The sequence below is a fragment of the Taudactylus pleione genome, unplaced genomic scaffold (assembly GCF_031769625.1).
Source record: "Taudactylus pleione unplaced genomic scaffold, aTauple2 ptg000828l, whole genome shotgun sequence".
NCBI lineage: Eukaryota > Metazoa > Chordata > Amphibia > Anura > Myobatrachidae > Taudactylus > Taudactylus pleione.
In genome coordinates, this window is record NW_028285230.1 from 2,400,001 (window position 1) to 2,419,280 (window position 19,280).

General features: G+C 46.4%; 1 protein-coding gene across 1 annotated transcript in view; it reads right to left on the reverse strand.

The window, feature by feature from the left end:
* Nucleotides 1-19,280, reverse strand: part of ATP6V0D1 (ATPase H+ transporting V0 subunit d1) — a 101,210-nt gene that overhangs the window by 21,015 nt on the left and 60,915 nt on the right. Inside the window, exons 4-7 of the mRNA XM_088458358.1 lie at nucleotides 12,777-12,856; nucleotides 6,623-6,700; nucleotides 3,241-3,417; nucleotides 2,765-2,842 (exon numbers count right to left, since the gene is read on the reverse strand). Coding sequence (XP_088314484.1) covers nucleotides 2,765-2,842; nucleotides 3,241-3,417; nucleotides 6,623-6,700; nucleotides 12,777-12,856 — 413 coding nt within the window. The remainder of the gene's footprint in view (nucleotides 1-2,764; nucleotides 2,843-3,240; nucleotides 3,418-6,622; nucleotides 6,701-12,776; nucleotides 12,857-19,280) is intronic.

The following is a 19,280-nucleotide window of genomic DNA, read 5'->3' on the forward strand; positions in this document are numbered from 1 at the left end:
AGGCAACGGTAAATAAATAATGTTTTGCCATTACAGAATATTGGACATCATACGGTTTATCCCCTTATACTGATATGGAAACAGTAAGCCTAGACTTATATCTCCACACACCACTTCTTATTGGTAGCTTATTTTTTATTGCCGAATAAATAATGACAAAGTTAAACTTGGCGTGGACAAGATGACGTAACTGTACCCCGATATGTAAAAACACAGACTTTAAACGGAGTGCATTTTCTTTTCCCCATGAATAGGTCTGACTGCTGGGTAACTCTTCCCATTTGGCAAAATTTACTAAGCGGCAGTTTGACGGCGGTTTCTATTCTATTCTAAACCCTGACAGTTTGGTGGCAGTTTCTATTCTATTCTAAATGACAGCCCTGTTCTATTCTAAAATGTGTTTTGGCTGTGGTTTGGCGGCGGTTTTGCTATCTGCAGATTTACTAAGGACAGAACCGCTGCAAAACTGCCATCAAAACACATTTTAGAATAGAATAGAACAGGGATGTCATTTAGAATAGAATAGAAACCGCCACCAAACTGCCGGGGTTTAGAATAGAATAGAAACCGCCACCAAACCCCCGGCGTTTAGAATAGAATAGAAACCGCCACCAAACTGCCGAGGTTTAGAATAGAATAGAAACCGCCGTCAAACCACCGCTTGGTAAATTTTGCCCTGTGTGTCATATTGATGAGGGAGAAGAGCATCTATTCTGCATTAGATCACAAAGCACATACTAATTAATACTGTACAATGCATACCAATACGCTGTATGTCAAAACCAGACCTCCTTTGCTGGGCCCAAACATATGAAAGCCAGACAAGCATGCCTTGTGGCCAGCTTGCGTTAGACGGTATAATGTCAGACCCCATCACGGATCGCTTAATTAGAGATAATATAAACAGTATGTGCTAACTATGTAATGAAAAAAGCCCGTTACCGGACTGCTGACGCTAATCTACATTAAAACATTATTTCTAGATCATTAAAAATGTAAATTCTGCTTGAGTTAGTGCAAGGGGGGGGGGGGGATAGGACAAATGGCAGACTGGCTGACATAATTAAGCAAAGATGCCTGCTAACAGTAAATATTTAATGGTAAGCCTCACTCCCCCCCCGCCCCCCCATCTAGCAGAACGGTCTGATGTCCAGGACCTCTCTGTAATTAGGACATACGTTGCTCTTGGGCAGCTCTGCAGCTGATCATTCTCCTGCTGAGGATGGCAAGAGACTTTTAAAATGATCTGCTGCAGACACCTGGTGACGACAATGATTGGTCAGCTCCTGCGGCCATCCTGTCAACTACCCTCAACATGCGTCAGCAAAGGAAAAATAAGATAGTCAAAGGGAGAATCAGGCTGTGAATATCCCAACTAGCAAGGGGGGGTCACTGGTTTCTGTTAGTAAGGGGAATGATTGTTTAGCTGTTGCATAGAAGATGTGTCTAAAGGTGCCCCATACATCTGTGACGCAGTGTTGCGATAAAGCAATGCAATCGGAAATGCCGACCACCCACCATCGATGTACAGCGAACCATTGCAGGATCGCTGAATTTTAACATGTTAAATGTCCCCGATTAGACAATCACGATAATTTTTTGATCGCGATCGTCAAATCGTGAAAATCCAACATGTTGGATTTCTGCGATCCTGCGATGCCGGGTTGCAGCATCGTAGGATCACGGCAATCCGTCGCTGATGTATGGGGCCCTTTAATCAGATAATCCCAAATGTGGTTCTCAAGGCACCCCAACAGTTCAGGTTTCAGAGATATCCATGGTTGAGCACAGGTGCTTAATCAAATTGATGTACTAATTAAGTCACCTGTGGTCAAGTATGGATATCTTTAACACCTGGACTGTTAGGGTGTCTTGAGGACAGAGTTTGGGAAACGGATTTAAATTATTTAGCTACTGGGATTGCGCTAACTGCTTCCACGAAACTCGTTTCGACAATGAGCGATAAACTGATGTCAAGCATCACCCCTATCCACAGGGTGCACACAGACCGAAAGAATGACCAACAAGGATTTTTGCTGGCGAAAAAACAATACACACAATAACATGATACATCACCTAATCAGTACTTAGTGTTGGTGTAACAGAATGTTAAACTGGCAACGGAACAATAACTTCAAATCTCAACTCAATACAAATGTTTACACTGTAATCACTTATACTATAGAACTGTCACTTGCAACATACAACAGAAAACCACGTGAGCCTCTCTTAAGTCATTTCATTGATTAAACCCTGCTGCAAAGAGGTGTGCGACCTGTTCCCAAGCCCTGCAGCAGTACACAGGCTCTATTGTGAAGGCCTGGTAGGGAGCGTATATAGCCCCAGAGGACTGATACAGTTGCCAAGAGGGTTTTTTTTTTTTTCTTTGAGTTCCTGACATCGATGCTTTGCAGGTGTCAAAGACAGAACATTTCCAAATGATCAGATATTTGATACTTGGGAAAAGAGAAAAAACCTACACTCAGCAAAGCTGCAGATGGAGCTTTTTATACCCATGGCAAAATCGGGAGTTTTCATAGCACAAAACCATCTGTAGGAATAGAAGGCGGCCTGTGGCCAAGCACAGAACAGATCAGAAATAGTTACATAGCTAAAAGCCTTCATCTGGATCTCATCAATTCCCCTGCAGTTATTGAGGACTCCGAGATGTTCTACAGCAGCCTTGCTAGGAATATTGCTGCCTGCAGACAGCTGCGAGAGTCGGGGGACGGGCTATGGGACATGGCTTTCCTCAGATTGTTACCTCGTGTTCAAAGAATCTGTCTTCAAGTGTTTTATCTCCTGGATTGTTTCCTGCGCCTTCAAACAGCAGTTTGTACTCCTGAGAGGATACAGACAACATATGAATCAGTGAGGGCACATTATAATACACACATACAGTACATAAATTAACACCCAGGGGCATAAACGGGACCTTTCACCATAAACGCAACGCCATTAACGTAGTTCTATGACTGAGACCCATGGTACAAAGTACAATTCAATAATACAGATTGAAGGTTACCAGTATTTTCAATGCATTTGATTGGAGGGCAGGCTGATATGTAGAAATACCTGGGAATAGAGCCCTTACTAGCAGGTATATCTGTCAGGTGATTGTTGATGTAAGGATTACAGCATGTACATAGTATAAGCAGCATCTATAATCCAAGTGGAGCCACCAGCCAGCAGCGTATAGTGGGAGGAGGTTTAAATTAGCAGAACATAACATTTACTTACAGGGTAATAGTCAGCTACTGTTTTGACCTGCTCGTAGTCATCAGCTCTTGCCAACTGAGCCAGCCCTTCAGGGTACAGCTTACCGCAGTGTGGAAACAGCTTGGCACGGTCTTCCTTGGTGAGCTCCGTGCCAAATGAATTAATAGTGATTATAAACGCCCGGCGGTCAGCTTCAAACTAGAGAAAGAATATAAAGTACAGTGGGACGCTGCTTGTAGGGACGTGGTCTTATACCACAAACGCACCAGTGAAAGATACAACATAACAGAAGAAACTGTAATAGGGATTAATACCCAAAGAATAACTTAAGTATATTACTTGTGGCCTCTCTCACTCATTTTTGGTGGATTTTTTTTTTTTTTTTTTTACCAGTATCACTTTAATGACCACATTAAAATATTTTTGGGCGTTTCAAGGAAAAGAAAAATAAACAACCGAAACTCTCTGTCAAATAAGAAAATACTGACATTCTCAAATGTTACAGCAATTTTTTTTTTTTTTTTTTAAAAGGCAAATCCAGCTTGCTTTGGCCATTTAAAATATTGCCGTCTTAAATCTAAGGGCTAAATTGACGAAAAATGTTGCTACTGCCCGCAACTCGCAGGCTATTACGTTTGGGCCTCAGCCTCTCACATTATTGCTCTCTATAGAAAGTGTGTGCACATAATGAACCAGTGGACACCCCAAAGCACATTCTCTGTCCCAGTGAGTTAGAGGTATTCTAATTGGTGTTTGTACAAATGTGTCCTCATACACTATTGGTGAAGTCACGCCAAACAGCCCCTCTCAGCGCACCAGGTCCTGTGTGACGATGACGAGCGTCTTATTTGCATGAAAATGCGTCTTAGGCCCATATTCAATTAGAGGCGAAAAGCTGCGATTGGAGAAAAGTTTTTGCCGATGCGCGTTTTTCGCCTGTTTCCGAAGTATCGCCCTATTCAATTCCAGGACGTATTCGCCTAGGCGAGAAACTCCATAGGCAAAAACAGGCGAAAAAGTTTCTCCACCAAAAGGCAGGAGAAAAGATGTGCAAAATCCCTATTTAAGTAAAAAAAGTGGGGACTTGGTTCAGAACCCCCTAATGACTAATTAGGCAAAAAAAAGTATTAATACCCCCTAAAAAAAGACATGTAATTTTTGGGGTGAAAATGCAAAGAGTGCTTGATAATGCATCTAAAGTACTAGGGTGGGTATTTTGGGGTGCTCTATGGATGAGACAGGTGCTTTTAGGATTGCAGGGGGCTGCAGCAGGTGTATATTAAAAATGTTTTAATTCTGCACTTTACAACCCCCAAAATATACTAGTATGCATTTACATGTACCCCCAATTTAACTACAGCAATTATTTTTCATAAAAGACACTGCTTAATATCGGTTTTCCACACTAATGCAAATATGCATATAACAGCCCTCTGACTCAATACAAGATCCCTAATTACTTTTATTATGACTAATAATACTCTTCTATATTGATTCACCAGGTGAGTAAGGCTTTATTTAGGGGTGCAGACTAATTTCGCCCCCCCCCCCCCCAAAAAAAAAAACCTGACCTTTCGCCAGTTCCACTATTCGCCCATATGCGTTTTCGCCTGTTTTACAATTGAATAGGACGAGAAGAGGGTGCGCGCATTGAGTAAGCAGGCAAAAGCTTTGCCTCAAAACACGCAAATGAGGCGAAAACATTGCGCTTTTCGCCGATCTCGGCTTTTCGCGGCTAATTGAATCCGGCCCTTAGTCGCAATGTGATGTGACATAGACATCAGGAGGCTGCACTGATCAATTTGATATGCGGCACTTATATTGGTATATTTTATATATGTGTGCGCGAGTGAGTCTGAATCTATGCACCAAGCGCTAAGAAGCAGTGGCCGCGGCTTCTTTTTACGCCAAGTTCCGTTGTGCTTCATTTACAGACTCAGTCGCACACGGATAAGTGTTACATATCAAATGAATGTAGTCTCCAGGTGCGTCCTAATCTCATTGTATTGTGACAGACGCATTTTCAGGCGAAAAAGGCACCCAGCGCTAGCAGAGGCGCATGGAATCGTCTTGCGCTGGGTGGCGCATTGAAGCTTTGTGTATGATTACACATCTGTAGCTCTATGCAATTCACTGTCGTTTTACTAAGTGTCTGCAAAGCCTTAGGAAGCAGAGAACGGCTGCTGCTTCTGGTGTATTGGGGCTAGAATACCAAGTCACAATTTACAAATATTGCCTTATAGTCCAAGCGATGCGTCAGTGTGTATGCCACTCTAGTGACGGCCCTACAGTCTGTGCTAGCCTCTTTTGTTAGATCATTAAGGTTCATTTAACAGACAGCAAATACATAAATAAAAATAACAATAAACCCTGCATTGTCACAGTATCACAAAGCATTACTTGGTCGGCCCATGTGCTTTCGGTTTATAACTCGGCAGCCTTTGATACACTGCTAATACTTCTTACAGAACACTTTATTTTAGGATGTACTATTGTGCTGTATCCAGAAAGAGCGGTTCCCAGAGAACAACAAATTAGTTTTCATGTCTCATTTGACAGCAGACCGGAGAGATTTACCCTAAACGGCTGCTTACAGAACTTTTTTGGCCAGTCCTATTGAAAGCTACAGATGGCTTATGAATGCCAGTAAAGCTATTCTGAGACTTCCATAAAATGTAGGTTGCTAAAGCATCTAGAGCACAGAGACTCTCGTTCTTCTAAAACTAAAAATTTGTCATGAATGAAAAGTGGACACATTGAGCATCGCAGAACCACCTTGTTGGGCAAACTAATAGGGTTTGTTCTTCTAACCTAAGAGCCTCTAGTTCCCCATTTCTCGGCCACTATAAAGAGTATCCTGACAGTAAATAAGCTTTTAGACCTTGACAAATAAAGGTTCAATGGTCACAGGGGGGAAGGGGGGGGGGGGGAGAGAAGCTTTGGGCTGGGAACACACCTGGGCGACCATGCGATCCGGCGATGCGATTTAATATTGCATCGCCATAAACACTGCATGATCCGCTGTATGACTGTACGATATATTGTTACATGTCTAATGTAACTATACCGCATCGTCCCATCTGATGTGCAGAACATCGGATGGGTCGATGCGACCACCGTACGATGAATTGGGTGGTTTTGAGGCCTACACACTATACGATGGTTGTTTTTCCGATCCGTTGTGAACGATATATCGTTTGGTGTTTACCCAGCTTAAGTCACCATCTTTCAGCTGTTGAAGAGAGTTTCTATCAGAGTTCCCGAGAAACTTCTCATATTACATTCTGGAAACCACATGACTCGGAACTACACTTCCGCACTCATGCATTTCATCATCATATAATATAACAAATAAAAACATTAGCGGCTATTTACACACTGATGAAATACGTGGTGTCTGTACCTCTAGAATGGGACACATGGCATCTGCGGTGGTGCCTCCCAGCCCGTCGCAGAATTTGTAGAAGGATTCCAAGTAAGCCTGCAAATCAGACACAAACGCATGAATTAGCGCATATACATACAAATCAATGGCCTCGCCTGCACATACTGTACCACGTTCATTTTAAGTGTCAGACCATTTAGACTGAACATGATAATTATAAAGGATATTGAAAGAGTGACTTCTGTCCAGAACATATCTTTTCCCCAATGAACACAGATTCTGCCATGAACCATAGGCAGGTGATAACACTGTACAGAACCTGGCTGATTGTCTATCCAATACCAATGAGAAACATTTACATTAATAAGTGATGCCCTCCAAGCTGCTAATAGGGAAGAGTTATGCACCAGCAGGGGCGCATTAAGAGAGGGGGGGCTCATGTGCATTCCCCATCCGGGGCCCCCTCCTCTCTCCCTGGCAGCAGTAGACTATGGGCACCAGTCCGCGCCCGGAGTCTACAGCGCATGCGCAGGACATCTTGAAAAATGGCGATTCCCTACTACGCATGCACAAAATGCTGGAAAAATGGCGGAGCGGCCACATTCCAGGCGTTTTGTGTAGCGCTACTCCGGCTGATGTGGGACTTCGGAGAGGTCAGTATAGAAAAGTATAGGTGCAGGGTACGCAGTGTGGGGGCCCACCCCCTGGACCCAGGGGCCCGTGAGCAGATATCAAGCCGCTGGGTCAGAGAGGAGCCGGGCCTGAGCCACCAGAGAACAGGAGCAGGCCGCAGGTAAGTGGTGCCTGGTGATAAAAGACACGGGTCGGGCGGTGGTTGTGGGGGCTGGTTCAGGTGGTGGTTAGGGAAGCTGGCGATGAAGTGGCAGGCGGGATGGCAGGCTCCTGTCTGCAGCCGCCGTGGAAATGTAATGTCGGTCTGCACCTGTGTAAAGTCGTGATGTTTTGATCGATGGCCCGGTATACCGTTCATCAATATTTATAGAAATTTTAAAAAAAGTAAATAAAATGGTGTTGGATAAGTAAATAGATGTTCTTGACCTTATTCAATCATAATAAAACGACAATTTCTAAACGTTTTTTGGAAAAAATATTAGCCGGTTAAGTACTTACAGATGTGTCCTCATACATCTAGCCTCTATGTGCGTTAAATAGCCCTTCTAATCGCGACATGCTGTGGCTCTGTAACGCCAGGCGTCTTTTCGTGCGACTTTTTACCTTCAAATGCGCCTTATTCGCATAGCGATTAGAATATTTAGCCCAGTGGTCGAGGAACAGGGGTAAATTACCCCACACTGGGTAAAAATTAAATTCTTGGGGGTAATGGACGAACAGCCGGGCATGCATATGAATCATTGCATGCCCGGCTGTCTGTCCATTACACCCAGGAATGGAGGTCACTGGCGCCGGGTACAGCGGTGCACCCGCTGCACCCGGCGTCTGTGACTTCCAGCCCGGCGCCGCAGGGAGGCTCTAAGCCGGACGCCCGCTGAGATGTTGTTAGCCGGAGGCTGGAGGTCTCTTCTGAACTCCAGCTTCCGGCTCTCTCCATGCGCACTATAAGAGAGACGCCATGACGTCTCTCCCATAGCTCCGAGGAGCAGCCAGGCGGACAGGACGGTGGCGGCAGCGGGGATTAAGGCAAGTGTGTGTTTATTTATTTTTTGTACAAGGGTCACTACTACAGGGGCATAACTATGGGGGCACTACTACAGGGGCATTATATGGGGGCACTACTACAGGGGCATAACTATGGGGGGACTACTACAGGGGCATAACTATGGGGGGACTACTACAGGGGCATTATATGGGGGCACTACTACAGGGGCATTATATGGGGGCACTACTACAGGGGCATAACTATGGGGGGACTACTACAGGGGCATAACTATGGGGGGACTACTACAGGGGCATAACTATGGGGGGCACTACTACAGGGGCATAACTATGGGGGCACTACTACAGGGGCATAACTATGGGGGCACTACTACAGGGGCATAACTATGGGGGCACTACTATATGATTTCCTTCCTTTCAAATCAAGGGGGTAACGTCAGCGTATCTAAATATATTTTGGGGTAAAAGGTAATAGTTATAGGTAAAAGTTCCCTGACCCCTGATTTAGCACAAGCAGCTTCTGCTGATTAATATAATATGCAGCATGCCTATGTTCTCTATGTGCATCTGCATGTGAAATGCTACGTTACAGTGTCAGCGGCTGTAACACTAACGTAGCATTTCGCATGCAGATACAGCCGCAGTCATACACAGAACATGCTGCATATCATTTTACTCAGCAGAAACTGTTTGTGCTAAATATAAGATGTGTTTGAAGGCAAAAAGTCGCACGAAAAGACGCTCGGTGCTACAGAGTCACATTGAGCTCCCACGTTGTGTGGCGCGACTTGTAGCACACGGAGGATAGATGTGTGTGGACACATCTGCAAGTGTGTTTTTGTACCCATATTCTGGTTTTTAATAAATTATAGATTTTTTTTCTGTAGAGCTGAGTGCATTTGATAGGGTATGAGTTTAGTTATATTGTTATATTGGTTATTGCGCTGTCTGTTTCTTCTTGTTCCTATAACTTGTAAGCCACAAAGTTTATTCTATGGGCTGCAACAACTGAAGGGACTTTGGGGTCTAGTTACTAAGCAGTGTTAGGAGACAGAGTGAAAAGTGATAAGGTGCCAGCCAATCAGCTCCCAACTGTCATCTCACAGGCTGTGTTTGAAAAATGACAGTTGGGAGCTGATTGGCTGGCACCTTATCACTTTTCACTCTGGGGTCTAGTTACTAAGCAGCGTTAGGAGACAAAGTCCTATATGTTTATTTCCCTTTCTGGTCTCTGGAAAACTACATCACATTTTCTAGGCAGCTACTGGAAGATAGTAAGCTTTTACAGTGGGGCGTAACTACCGTGTTTCCCCGATAATAAGACCTACCCCGAAAATAAGCCCTACCCTTACTTTTGTAACCCGGTCCAAATTAAGCCCTACCCCGAAAATAAGACGTACCAAATCTAATTTTGAGCTGGGAACGCTGCAGAGCCCAGCGTTCCCAGTAACGCAGTGCGCGGGTGACGTCATGACGTCACCCGCGCGCTGAGGATCCTGTGCGGCCGCGCCTGCTGGATCATGTTAGATCCAGTCAGGGCGCAAGTGAGAGCGACATCCCGGACGGCGGCGAGTCAGGTAAGTACCGTACTGGTGGGTGAGGGATCAATTACAGGGGGGCTTGCACTGCAGTAAGGGAGGCTGCATAAGGGACACTGCTATAGGGGGGGGCCTGCATAAGGGGCACTGCTACCGTACAAGGGAGGCTGCATAAGGGACACTGCTACAGGGGGGGGGGGGCCTGCATAAGGGGCACTTCTACAAGGGGGCCTGCATAAGGGGCACTGCTGTCAATGTTAATTAAAATAAGACCTATCCCGAAAATAAGCCCTATGGTATTTTTTTGAACAAAAAAAAAAAAAAAATAAGACAGTGTCTTATTATCGGGGAAACACGGTAGGTATTTGAAGGCCCCATAGGAGAAGTTTGAAAGGGCCCCTATGTACCACCCAATGGTGAAAAATGTTTAACACATATATAACTGACAAGGAAGATGGGCCCCACAGCAGCTGCACCCCTTGCACCTACAGTACGGTAGTTACGCCCATTTTTACACTATGTTGTGTTTTCGCTCTATATTAATTTTTTTATATGTTTGGGACTCCACTATGAATACCATTTGATCACTGCGGTGGTGATACATCTGTAAAGGTTCACTTGATTTAAGGACATTTATTGGGACGTCTCTAGCGCCTACCTTGTATAGATCTCGTTCATAGCCGGAATGCAAGCATTAAAACATACATTGAAAGGGCAAAGGACATAATGCAAGGGATAAATAGACAGCTGTCTGAATTAGGTCTGATGCAAAGAAATATACAATGGAGACAAGAGAGAGTGGGTTAATACGTGGTAAAGTATCAGGATATTAAATCGGGCAGTCTCCTAGGTAACAGGGGAACTCTGTATAGATTACCACACAGATGCATAATCAGTCATGCCACTGCGAATCTATTAACCATGCTATCACCAGCAAGCTTTATTGAGACCTGACCTGATACCACAGTATGATATACTGCGAGTAATCTCATGATTACAATACTGTGTACTTTAATCTCCTTTTTGAAGATTAGCTAAAGAATTTAGTTTTGCTTTTGGACAGCCATGACATCCTGAACAATACAGGTCTACTTTCAGGTTTGTATGACTAAAATCACATATCCATTTCTTTTTATTCTACAAAAGTTGGGCCACCCGAAGTAACAGGAAAAAAGTGGGTGTAAAATCAACCTGTAGCCATCAGAGTATAAAAATATGTACAGAGTATTTCAGCTCAGTCAACTCCTAAATGACCATACATAGCCAATCTGATCATCAAAACATTGATATCAAGAGAAAATAATCATTTATGGCTCCATCTAGCTGGTGTGCCAAACATTTTCATATATTTTCTATTTTACTCTATGTATTCATTCTCTTTTTCTGACGGAACAGGCAGTTTTTAATGGGAGTTCAGTCCTTTCATGGCTAAATGTTTCTATCTGTACATGACACATATCTACGTGTTAATGAAAACTCCTAGACCCACCTAATTAGAAAAAAAAAAAACTTATAGTAGGGCTGCAAACAAGCGATTACTTCAGACACCGAGAGACTCCCTCATGAGCCCATGATGGTGCCAGGACACGCAGCTCGGTGGAGGACAAAGGCTCCATGACTGCGGTAACAGACAGAACCTTAAGAATCTGCCCAATACTGCTCTATCCTGCCTTGTCCACAACGGCACAAAACCTTGGCTGGGGAAGAGCTGCTTTGGGTGCAGTCTTAGAAGCATCCATGCAGTCATAGGGTGACTCTCACAACAGCTCAAAAGAAGCCATTTCAGATCATCAGTTGGAGGAGATACAGGGACATCGGGAGGGGGATATGGAGGACAGTGCCAGGAGGAACAAACTTACACTAAAAGGTATCCCAGAGGCGATTACAGATTTATGGCCTTCATTCTAGCACCCTGCACCTGTCAAAACCTGTGCAGTTCCTCTTTCCTCTCTGGGGTGTCACTCTCTGCTCTGGTGCTTCTAGCACACACTGGTCTGTGTATATCAGAAGTTTGTTGTATAATCTGAGTGCGCTAGAAGCACCAGAGCAGAGAGCGACACCCCAGACAGGAAAGAGGAACTGCACGGGTTGTGACAGATGCAGGGTACTAGAATGAACACTAGACTGAGACATGTATCTGTTGTCTTTGTTTCATGTAATACTGCCAGACATTCCTGAGGGGACAGGGGAATGTGATTGCATCCAACAGGTTTTATGCACACCCTTGAGAGAGAGCAAGTGAGCCCTCCAAGGGTGTAGTGTTGCGACTACACCAATTCTGATCTAAAAGAAAGAGTCTTCAAAGGAGTCTCTAGAACCTGATGCCACATTTGAGTCACCAGATTCATTTTTAGCTTGATCGCTATTCATTAACACAGAAGTGGCTTTCTTTAACTTAGATCGATACTCTTTATATCCATCCAATTAAATATCGACGGGTGGTCTTCTAAAAACTGACAGTAGACTGCAATGACAGACTAAAGCCTCTATCAGGGACGGCTTTGCCTTGTCCAGGAGCCTTGGGGAGTCAGCTCCTAATGCTGGGTAAATACTAGGCTGACCTGCTGACCTATATGATAATTGGTAAGTGCATATACACTTACCAATCATCCACCCGAAGGGTTGGATCAGACGTCACAACTGGGTGGGCACTAAAATTTGCCCGCCCAGTTGAGAGGTCCCTCACCGCCAGGTCCCTGCAGCATGCGTACAGGCGATTGGCAGGTACCCCTTATATATTCACTGTATTCAAGAGTATGTTGCAATAGGGTTTTAAGCTCTTTATAGCCTTGTTGTATGTAAATATGCCATGATGTGGCTTGTGTAGGTTTCTCCTTGGTTCCCTTTGCTACCATCTCACCACCTTTTTTCCTCTTCCATCTTTCTTCTTTATTTCTTTTCTCCCACAACCAAACTTGTTTTATTCTGACTTTTTACACATTAGTATTATTTTATAGGCTGCAAGCAACAACACTATAACACGGGAGACTAGCACTTACCTTGTAGAGTGTGTTCCTGATGATTTCAATGTTCATCTCATCTAGATCTTGCTCCGATATACAATCTTGAAAAAATGCAGCTAAAGATCAAACACACATAATGGTTAGAGACGTACATACAGTAATACATAATACATGTCAGCATCACCAAATACTACCGTATCTAAATGGACACGTAATAAAATATAAAAATAAAAACCTTACACTTTTTGTGAATTCTTTTAGGTTTTATATTACAGCTACAGATGTGACCTCATACACTTAGCCTCAACACGCCAGGCGGTGCAAGACTCCTGGCGCGAGTGAGCTTGTGCGACTTTGCTTGCGCCAGATGTCTTTTCGACCGAAAAACGCGATGCACCAGGAGACTGCGATGATTAATTTAAAATGTGAGACTTGTATATATGTGTGACACTGAACTTGGGAGTGGAAAAAAGGCGTTGCCACTGCATCGTAGCGCTTCCTACTCAGGTTCAGACATAGGGCCGTATTCAATTAGAGACGAAAACTGCTACATTTTCACCAAAAAAACGACAGTCGCAAATGGAGAAAAAAAAACACTGGAGAAAAAAAGTTTTCTCCACAGACGCAAAATCCCTATTTTTTTTAGGGATTTCTTTCAGAATGCTTTGGACGACCCGCCTAATGATAAATTACCTCAAAAAATTTTTGTAAGTTGCGCACTTTGGTGAAAAACGAGCGCGCCAATGTTTCAGGAAAAAAAAAAAAAGATTAAAAAAAATTGTTGAAAATGTTTTAATGTCTTGAGTCTGATTTTTCGGGAGGGCAGTATGGATGCGTCAAGTGTTTTAAGCATCGCATTTGGTCGCAGCAGGTTTTTTTTAAACGGTTTTTAAAATTGCTTTTTTATGACATGCAAAAAATATACTTGCAGCCTTTTTAACGTACCCCCAATTTACGTGGAACAGTTATTTCCTGGGGAAAAAAAAGCTTTCTATCATTTTCAAACTTTTTTTTTTTCGCCCAAGTTTTGCGCAGCCGTTTTTTGCCAAAGTACACAACTTACGAAAAAATAAGAGATATGGTAAGAACTTACCCTTGTTATCTCTATTTCTACGAAGTCCATAGGGTTCCACAGGATACCTTGGGGTATAGGTGATGACGTCAGTCTTCAGGCACCACAGAGTTAAAAGTTTTCAGCCTCCCAGGATGCATCTGGGTCCCTCTCCTATACCCCGCCTCCGGGCCAAGGCATCTCAGTTACGTCACAAGCCATAGGCCGGAAGGAGGAGAAGAAAGAGAGAGAAGAAAGATCTGGACACTCACAAGCATCACATTCTCACCACAGGGAGACGGAAAAACCGGTGACCAGAATAAAGCCCATCTGCAGTACAGGTGCGACAGGGCGGGAGTCCTGTGGAACCCTATGGACTTCGTAGAAATAGAGATAACAAAGGTAAGTTCTTACCATATCTCATTTTCTACTGCAGGGTCCATAGGGTATCCACAGGATACCTTGGGGATGTCCCAAAGCAGTATCCTTCAAGGGTGGGGACGCTCCTGTGCTGAGAGGAGAATCCGCCGCCCGAAGGAAGCATCCTGAGAGGCAAAGGTGTCAAAAGCGTAATACCTCACAAAGGTATGGAGTTGGACAGAAGACCACGTAGCAGCCTTGCAGATCTGAACTGCAGAGGCACCACGTCTAGCTGCCCACGAAGGACCCACAGACCTAGTGGAATGAGCCCTCACAGAGGAGGGAACTGAAAGACCTTCATGAAGATAAGCTTCTGAAATTGCCATACGAATCCAGCCTGCCAAAGTCTGTTTTGAAGCAGGCCAACACTTTTTACGGAAGCCATAAAAGACAAACAAGGCGTCCGACTTCCTAAACGAAGAAGTGCGGACCACATAAATCTTTAAGGCCCGCACAACATCCAAAGTGGCTTCACCCACTGAAAGTCCAGGTAAATTGAAAGCCGGCACAACAATTTCTTCATTGATGTGAAAACTGGATACCACTTTGGGAAGGAATCCCGGACGAGTGCGAAGCACTGCCCTATTCCTATGAAAAATCAGAAAAGGGGGTCTACAAGAGAGAACCCCTAAATCTGAAACCCTTCTGGCCGAGGCAATGGCCAGAAGGAATATGGTTTTAGCTGTAAGCCATTTAAACTCCACTGAGTCCAGTGGTTCAAACGGCGGTCCCTGGAGAACTCTCAGGACCACAACCCAATTCCAAGGAGCCACCAGTGGAACAAAAGGTGGCTGAATGCGAAGAACACCTCGCATAAAGGTGTGCACATCAGAGAGCGCAGCAATCCTACGATGAAACCAGACTGACAGGGCAGACACCTGCACTTTCAGAGAAGCCAGGCGAAGCCCATGATCCAGTCCAGCCTGTAGGAAAGCCAACACCCTAGACAGGCGGAACTCCCTAGGGGAATACCCTCTAGGTCTACACCACCGGAAGAAAGTATGCCACACACGATGGTAGATTCTTGCCGAGGAAGGTTTACGAGCTCTTAGCATGGTATGCACCACAGAGCCAGAAAAACCCTCTGGACCTTAGCATGACCGTTTCAACAGCCACGCCGAGTCAGGTCCGGGTGAAGACAAGGACCCTGTGACAGCAGATCCGGTCGTAATGGTAACCTCAGAGGAACGTCTACTGACAGACTCTGGAGGTCGGAGAACCAGTGCCGTCTGGGCCACTCGGGAGCTATCAACAGTAGCGTACCTCCTTCTTGATTTGAATTTCCGTATTACCCGCGGAAGAAGGGAAAATGGAGGGAAAAGGTAGGCAAACTGGAACGTCTACTGGACAGACAGGGCATACACCAGAGACGCCTTTTCGTCTCTTGTTCGAGACCCGTACACCGGCAACTTGTTGTTGTGCCGGGACGCCATGAGGTCTATCTCTGGAAGACCCCACTTGTTCACCAGACTCTGAAAGACGTCCTGGTGTAAAGACCACTCTCCCGGATGCACGTCCTGCCTGCTGAGAAAATCCGCTTCCCAGTTGAGGACTCCCGGGATGAACACTGCTGATAATGCTGGGAGATTCCGCTCCGCCCAGACCAGAATACGGGACACTTCTGCGAGTGCTGCCCGACTTCGGGTTCCTCCTTGCTGGTTTAAATAGGCCACCGTGGTGGCGTTGTCCAACGGGACCTGCACAGGGTGACCCTGGAGAACCGGCTGTGCCAGCTGGAGAGCTCTTAACACCGCATGGAGCTCCAAAATGTTTATTGGAAGCTCCGCTTCCGCCCGATTCCACCTGCCCTGAAACAAGTGTGGACCCATGACAGCTCCCCAGCGCCGGAGACTGGCGTCCGTTGTTAACAGGTCCCAGTTCGCCACCCAGAACGGGCGACCCTTGTTGAGGTGGGTCGTCTGCAACCACCAGGTTAGAGACAGGCGAACGTCCGGAGTGAGCCCCATCGTCTGGGACTTGAGACACTGAGGCAATCCATTCCATCTGGACCGGATCAATAGCAGCAGAGGTCTGAGGCGAAATTGGGCGTACTCCACCATGTCGAATACCGACACCATTGAGCCCAATAACCTTATTGCCGAGTGTATCGACACTCGACGACACTGTAGACAACTGCGCACCCTCAACTACAAAGCAAGGATCTTTTCCTCCGTCACAAAGATCCACTGCTGCCTGGAGTCCAATAAGGCCCCGAGGTGCAGGATCCGCTGAGACGGGGTGAGAGTGGACCTCTGCCAGTTTGTCAACCAGCCGTGACGTTGCAGTACCGCAATCGTCAGATCCAGATGGTGTAAAAGAAGCTCTGTAGACCCCGCTATCAACAGGAGGTCGTCCAGATAAGGCAACAGTCGGACTCCCTGCGTCCGCAGGAGAGCCGCCATGACCGCCATGATCTTGGTGAATACCCGTGGAGCAGTCACCAGGCCAAAAGGCAGTGCCCGGAACTGGAAATGTTCGTTGCAGATTGCCAATCTGAGGAACTGCTGATGGCGCAAAAGAATAGGGACATGCAGGTAAGCGTCCTGGATGTCCAATGACACCATGTAGTCCCCAGGTTCCAGTGCCAGAATAATGGACCGCAGGGTCTCCATCCGAAACAGAGGCACCCTCAAGGAATTGAGGGCCTTTAGGTTTAGTATTGAACGGTAAGACCCATTGGGTTTCTGCACCAAAAATAGAATGGAATAGAAACCCTCTGGGAAATTGGAACATGCACTGAAACTCCGGCCTGGAGCATAGTGTGCAAAACCTTCCGCAGTTCCGAGGCTTTGCTCCGGTCTAGCGGAAGGCCTGTGGTAAAGAACCGGGATGGAGGCCTGTGCCGAAAGGAGAGGGCATACCCGTGAGAGACCACCTCCTGAACCCAAGTGTCTGTCGTAGACCTCGACCAGCACTGGGCGAAGTGAAGCAGGCGCCCCCCACTTTGGGATCCCCCAAAGGGAGGCCTGGACCGTCAGGCCGCAGGTTTGTTATCTGACCTAGGAGCCGGACGTCTGGTACTCCAGACCTGTTTCTTGGGCTTGGACAATTTCTTGATCCCAGCCTGCCGTGGAAAGGACTGTACTTTAGGCCCACCTTGGGCCCTGTGAGGCCGAAAGGACGACCCACCAGCACTAGAAGGAATCGTAGTAGACGGAACACATGCAGATTTTGCTGCTGCCAACGTAGCTATTATTTTGTCCAGATCTGGACCAAATAGTACCTGTCCAGACCGTCAAATCCCTTTTTGGAATCTGCGTCCGCTTCCCAAGAACGCAACCATAAGGTGCGACGAGCAGCCACGGCTGCAGAGGAGATCCTAGAGGTGAGCATACAAATATCTAAGGCCGCTTCATTAATGTAAGTGGCCGAGTCTCGGAGATTGCCCACCAACTCGGTCTGTTCAGCCGAACAGTCAGAGTCCAAAGACGCCTCCAACTTATCCGCCCAGCGCTCCATAGCTCTGGCTACCCAACACACGGCCATAGCCGGTCTGGATGCTTCCCTGCAAGGGAATAAACGGATTTGAGGCAGATCTCCACCTTGCGGTCAGTAACATCCTTCAAGGATGACATCGAAGGCATAGGCAACGTGGCACTTTTGACTAGGCGTGTGACATGTGAATCCACTTGCGTAGGGGATTCCCACTTAGAAAAATAATTGACCGCAAACGGATGCATACACTGACCTGCGACAAACGGAGGAGAGGTATGCTGGAGGACCCAGACCGCAATGCCACCGCTCACAGGCTTCCAGCAGCGTTCACCATGCTTCAAAGATGGCCACCGAGGAGCAGAGGATGAAGGAGGCCGGCCTGGGGGAGGAGCGCTGACACACTATGGCCAATCAGACAGAGTAGAGAGGCTGTGTGCAGCAGGGGAGGCGCCGGCTGTGAGACAGGGAAAGCGCGCTCCCCTGGCATGCATTTAACCCCTGGGATGCCGCAGCGCATGCCGCTCAGCAGCGGCCCGCTGTCCCAGGGTGTAGTGGAAGCGCAGGTTGGTCGCCTGGCTCCACGTTGCAGCCAGTCCCCAGGGAGCCCCCTGCCTGGGGACTCAGGACCATGTGACCAGCGGGGACCCACCGCGGGACCCCGCTGCTTACCTGCTATCCCCTGGGATCCGGCCATGGTCCAAGACATCTGGGTGCACCGCTAGCCGTGACCCCAGATGTCTACCAGCATCCCCGGATCAGTACCGGCGTTCTGGTACCGGCGGGGTGTGGGGGAGACAGCATGGACGTCAGTACTGACTGTCCATGCTGTACTCCCAGATGTGCTGCCAGCGCTGCCTTTAAAACAAACTTCAGGGGTTCTTCATAGCCCCCCTCTGCACAGTGCCTCCGACTCCGAGCCAGGCACCGACGAAACTGAGATGCCTTGGCCCGGGGGCGGGTTAAAGGAGAGGGACCCAGATGCATCCTGGGAGGCTGAAAACTTTAACTCTGTGGTACCTGAAGACTGACGTCATCACCTATACCCCAAGGTATCCTGTGGATACCCTATGGACCCTGCAGTAGAAAATGTGGGGGTAATTTATCAAAAAGTGTGTACAAATGGTTCTGAAAGAAGTCCCCACATTTGTAGCCAAAAATAGGGATTTAGCTTTTTTTTTCTCCTGGTCTAGGATGGAGAAAACCTTTCTCCAGTTTTTGTTTTCCATTTGCGCCTGTTTGCAGTTTTTTTTGGCAAAAAAAGTCAGTTTTCAAGCACTAATTGAATACAGCCCTCAGTCACACAGGTATTCAAGTGTCGCATACCAAATTAATCAGCATTAATCCTGGTGCTTCCTAGTCACATCACATTGCTTTCTCCAAGCGTTTTTTTTGGATCTTTTTCACCCACAACATGCATCTTAGTTGCAGAGTCGCAAGAGACTGGCACGGCAACAGGGGCTATTTGGCGCAACTTCAGCAATAGTCTATGGGACACATCTGTATTCCTAAGAGGTATACACACCGGGACGGATTGAGGCTCCAGATCAGCCCTGGCATTAACCTCTGTGTGTATGTCATAGGCACACACGCACGCTCGCGCAAATGGGGTGTGGCATTGGTGTACGCCCCCGTCT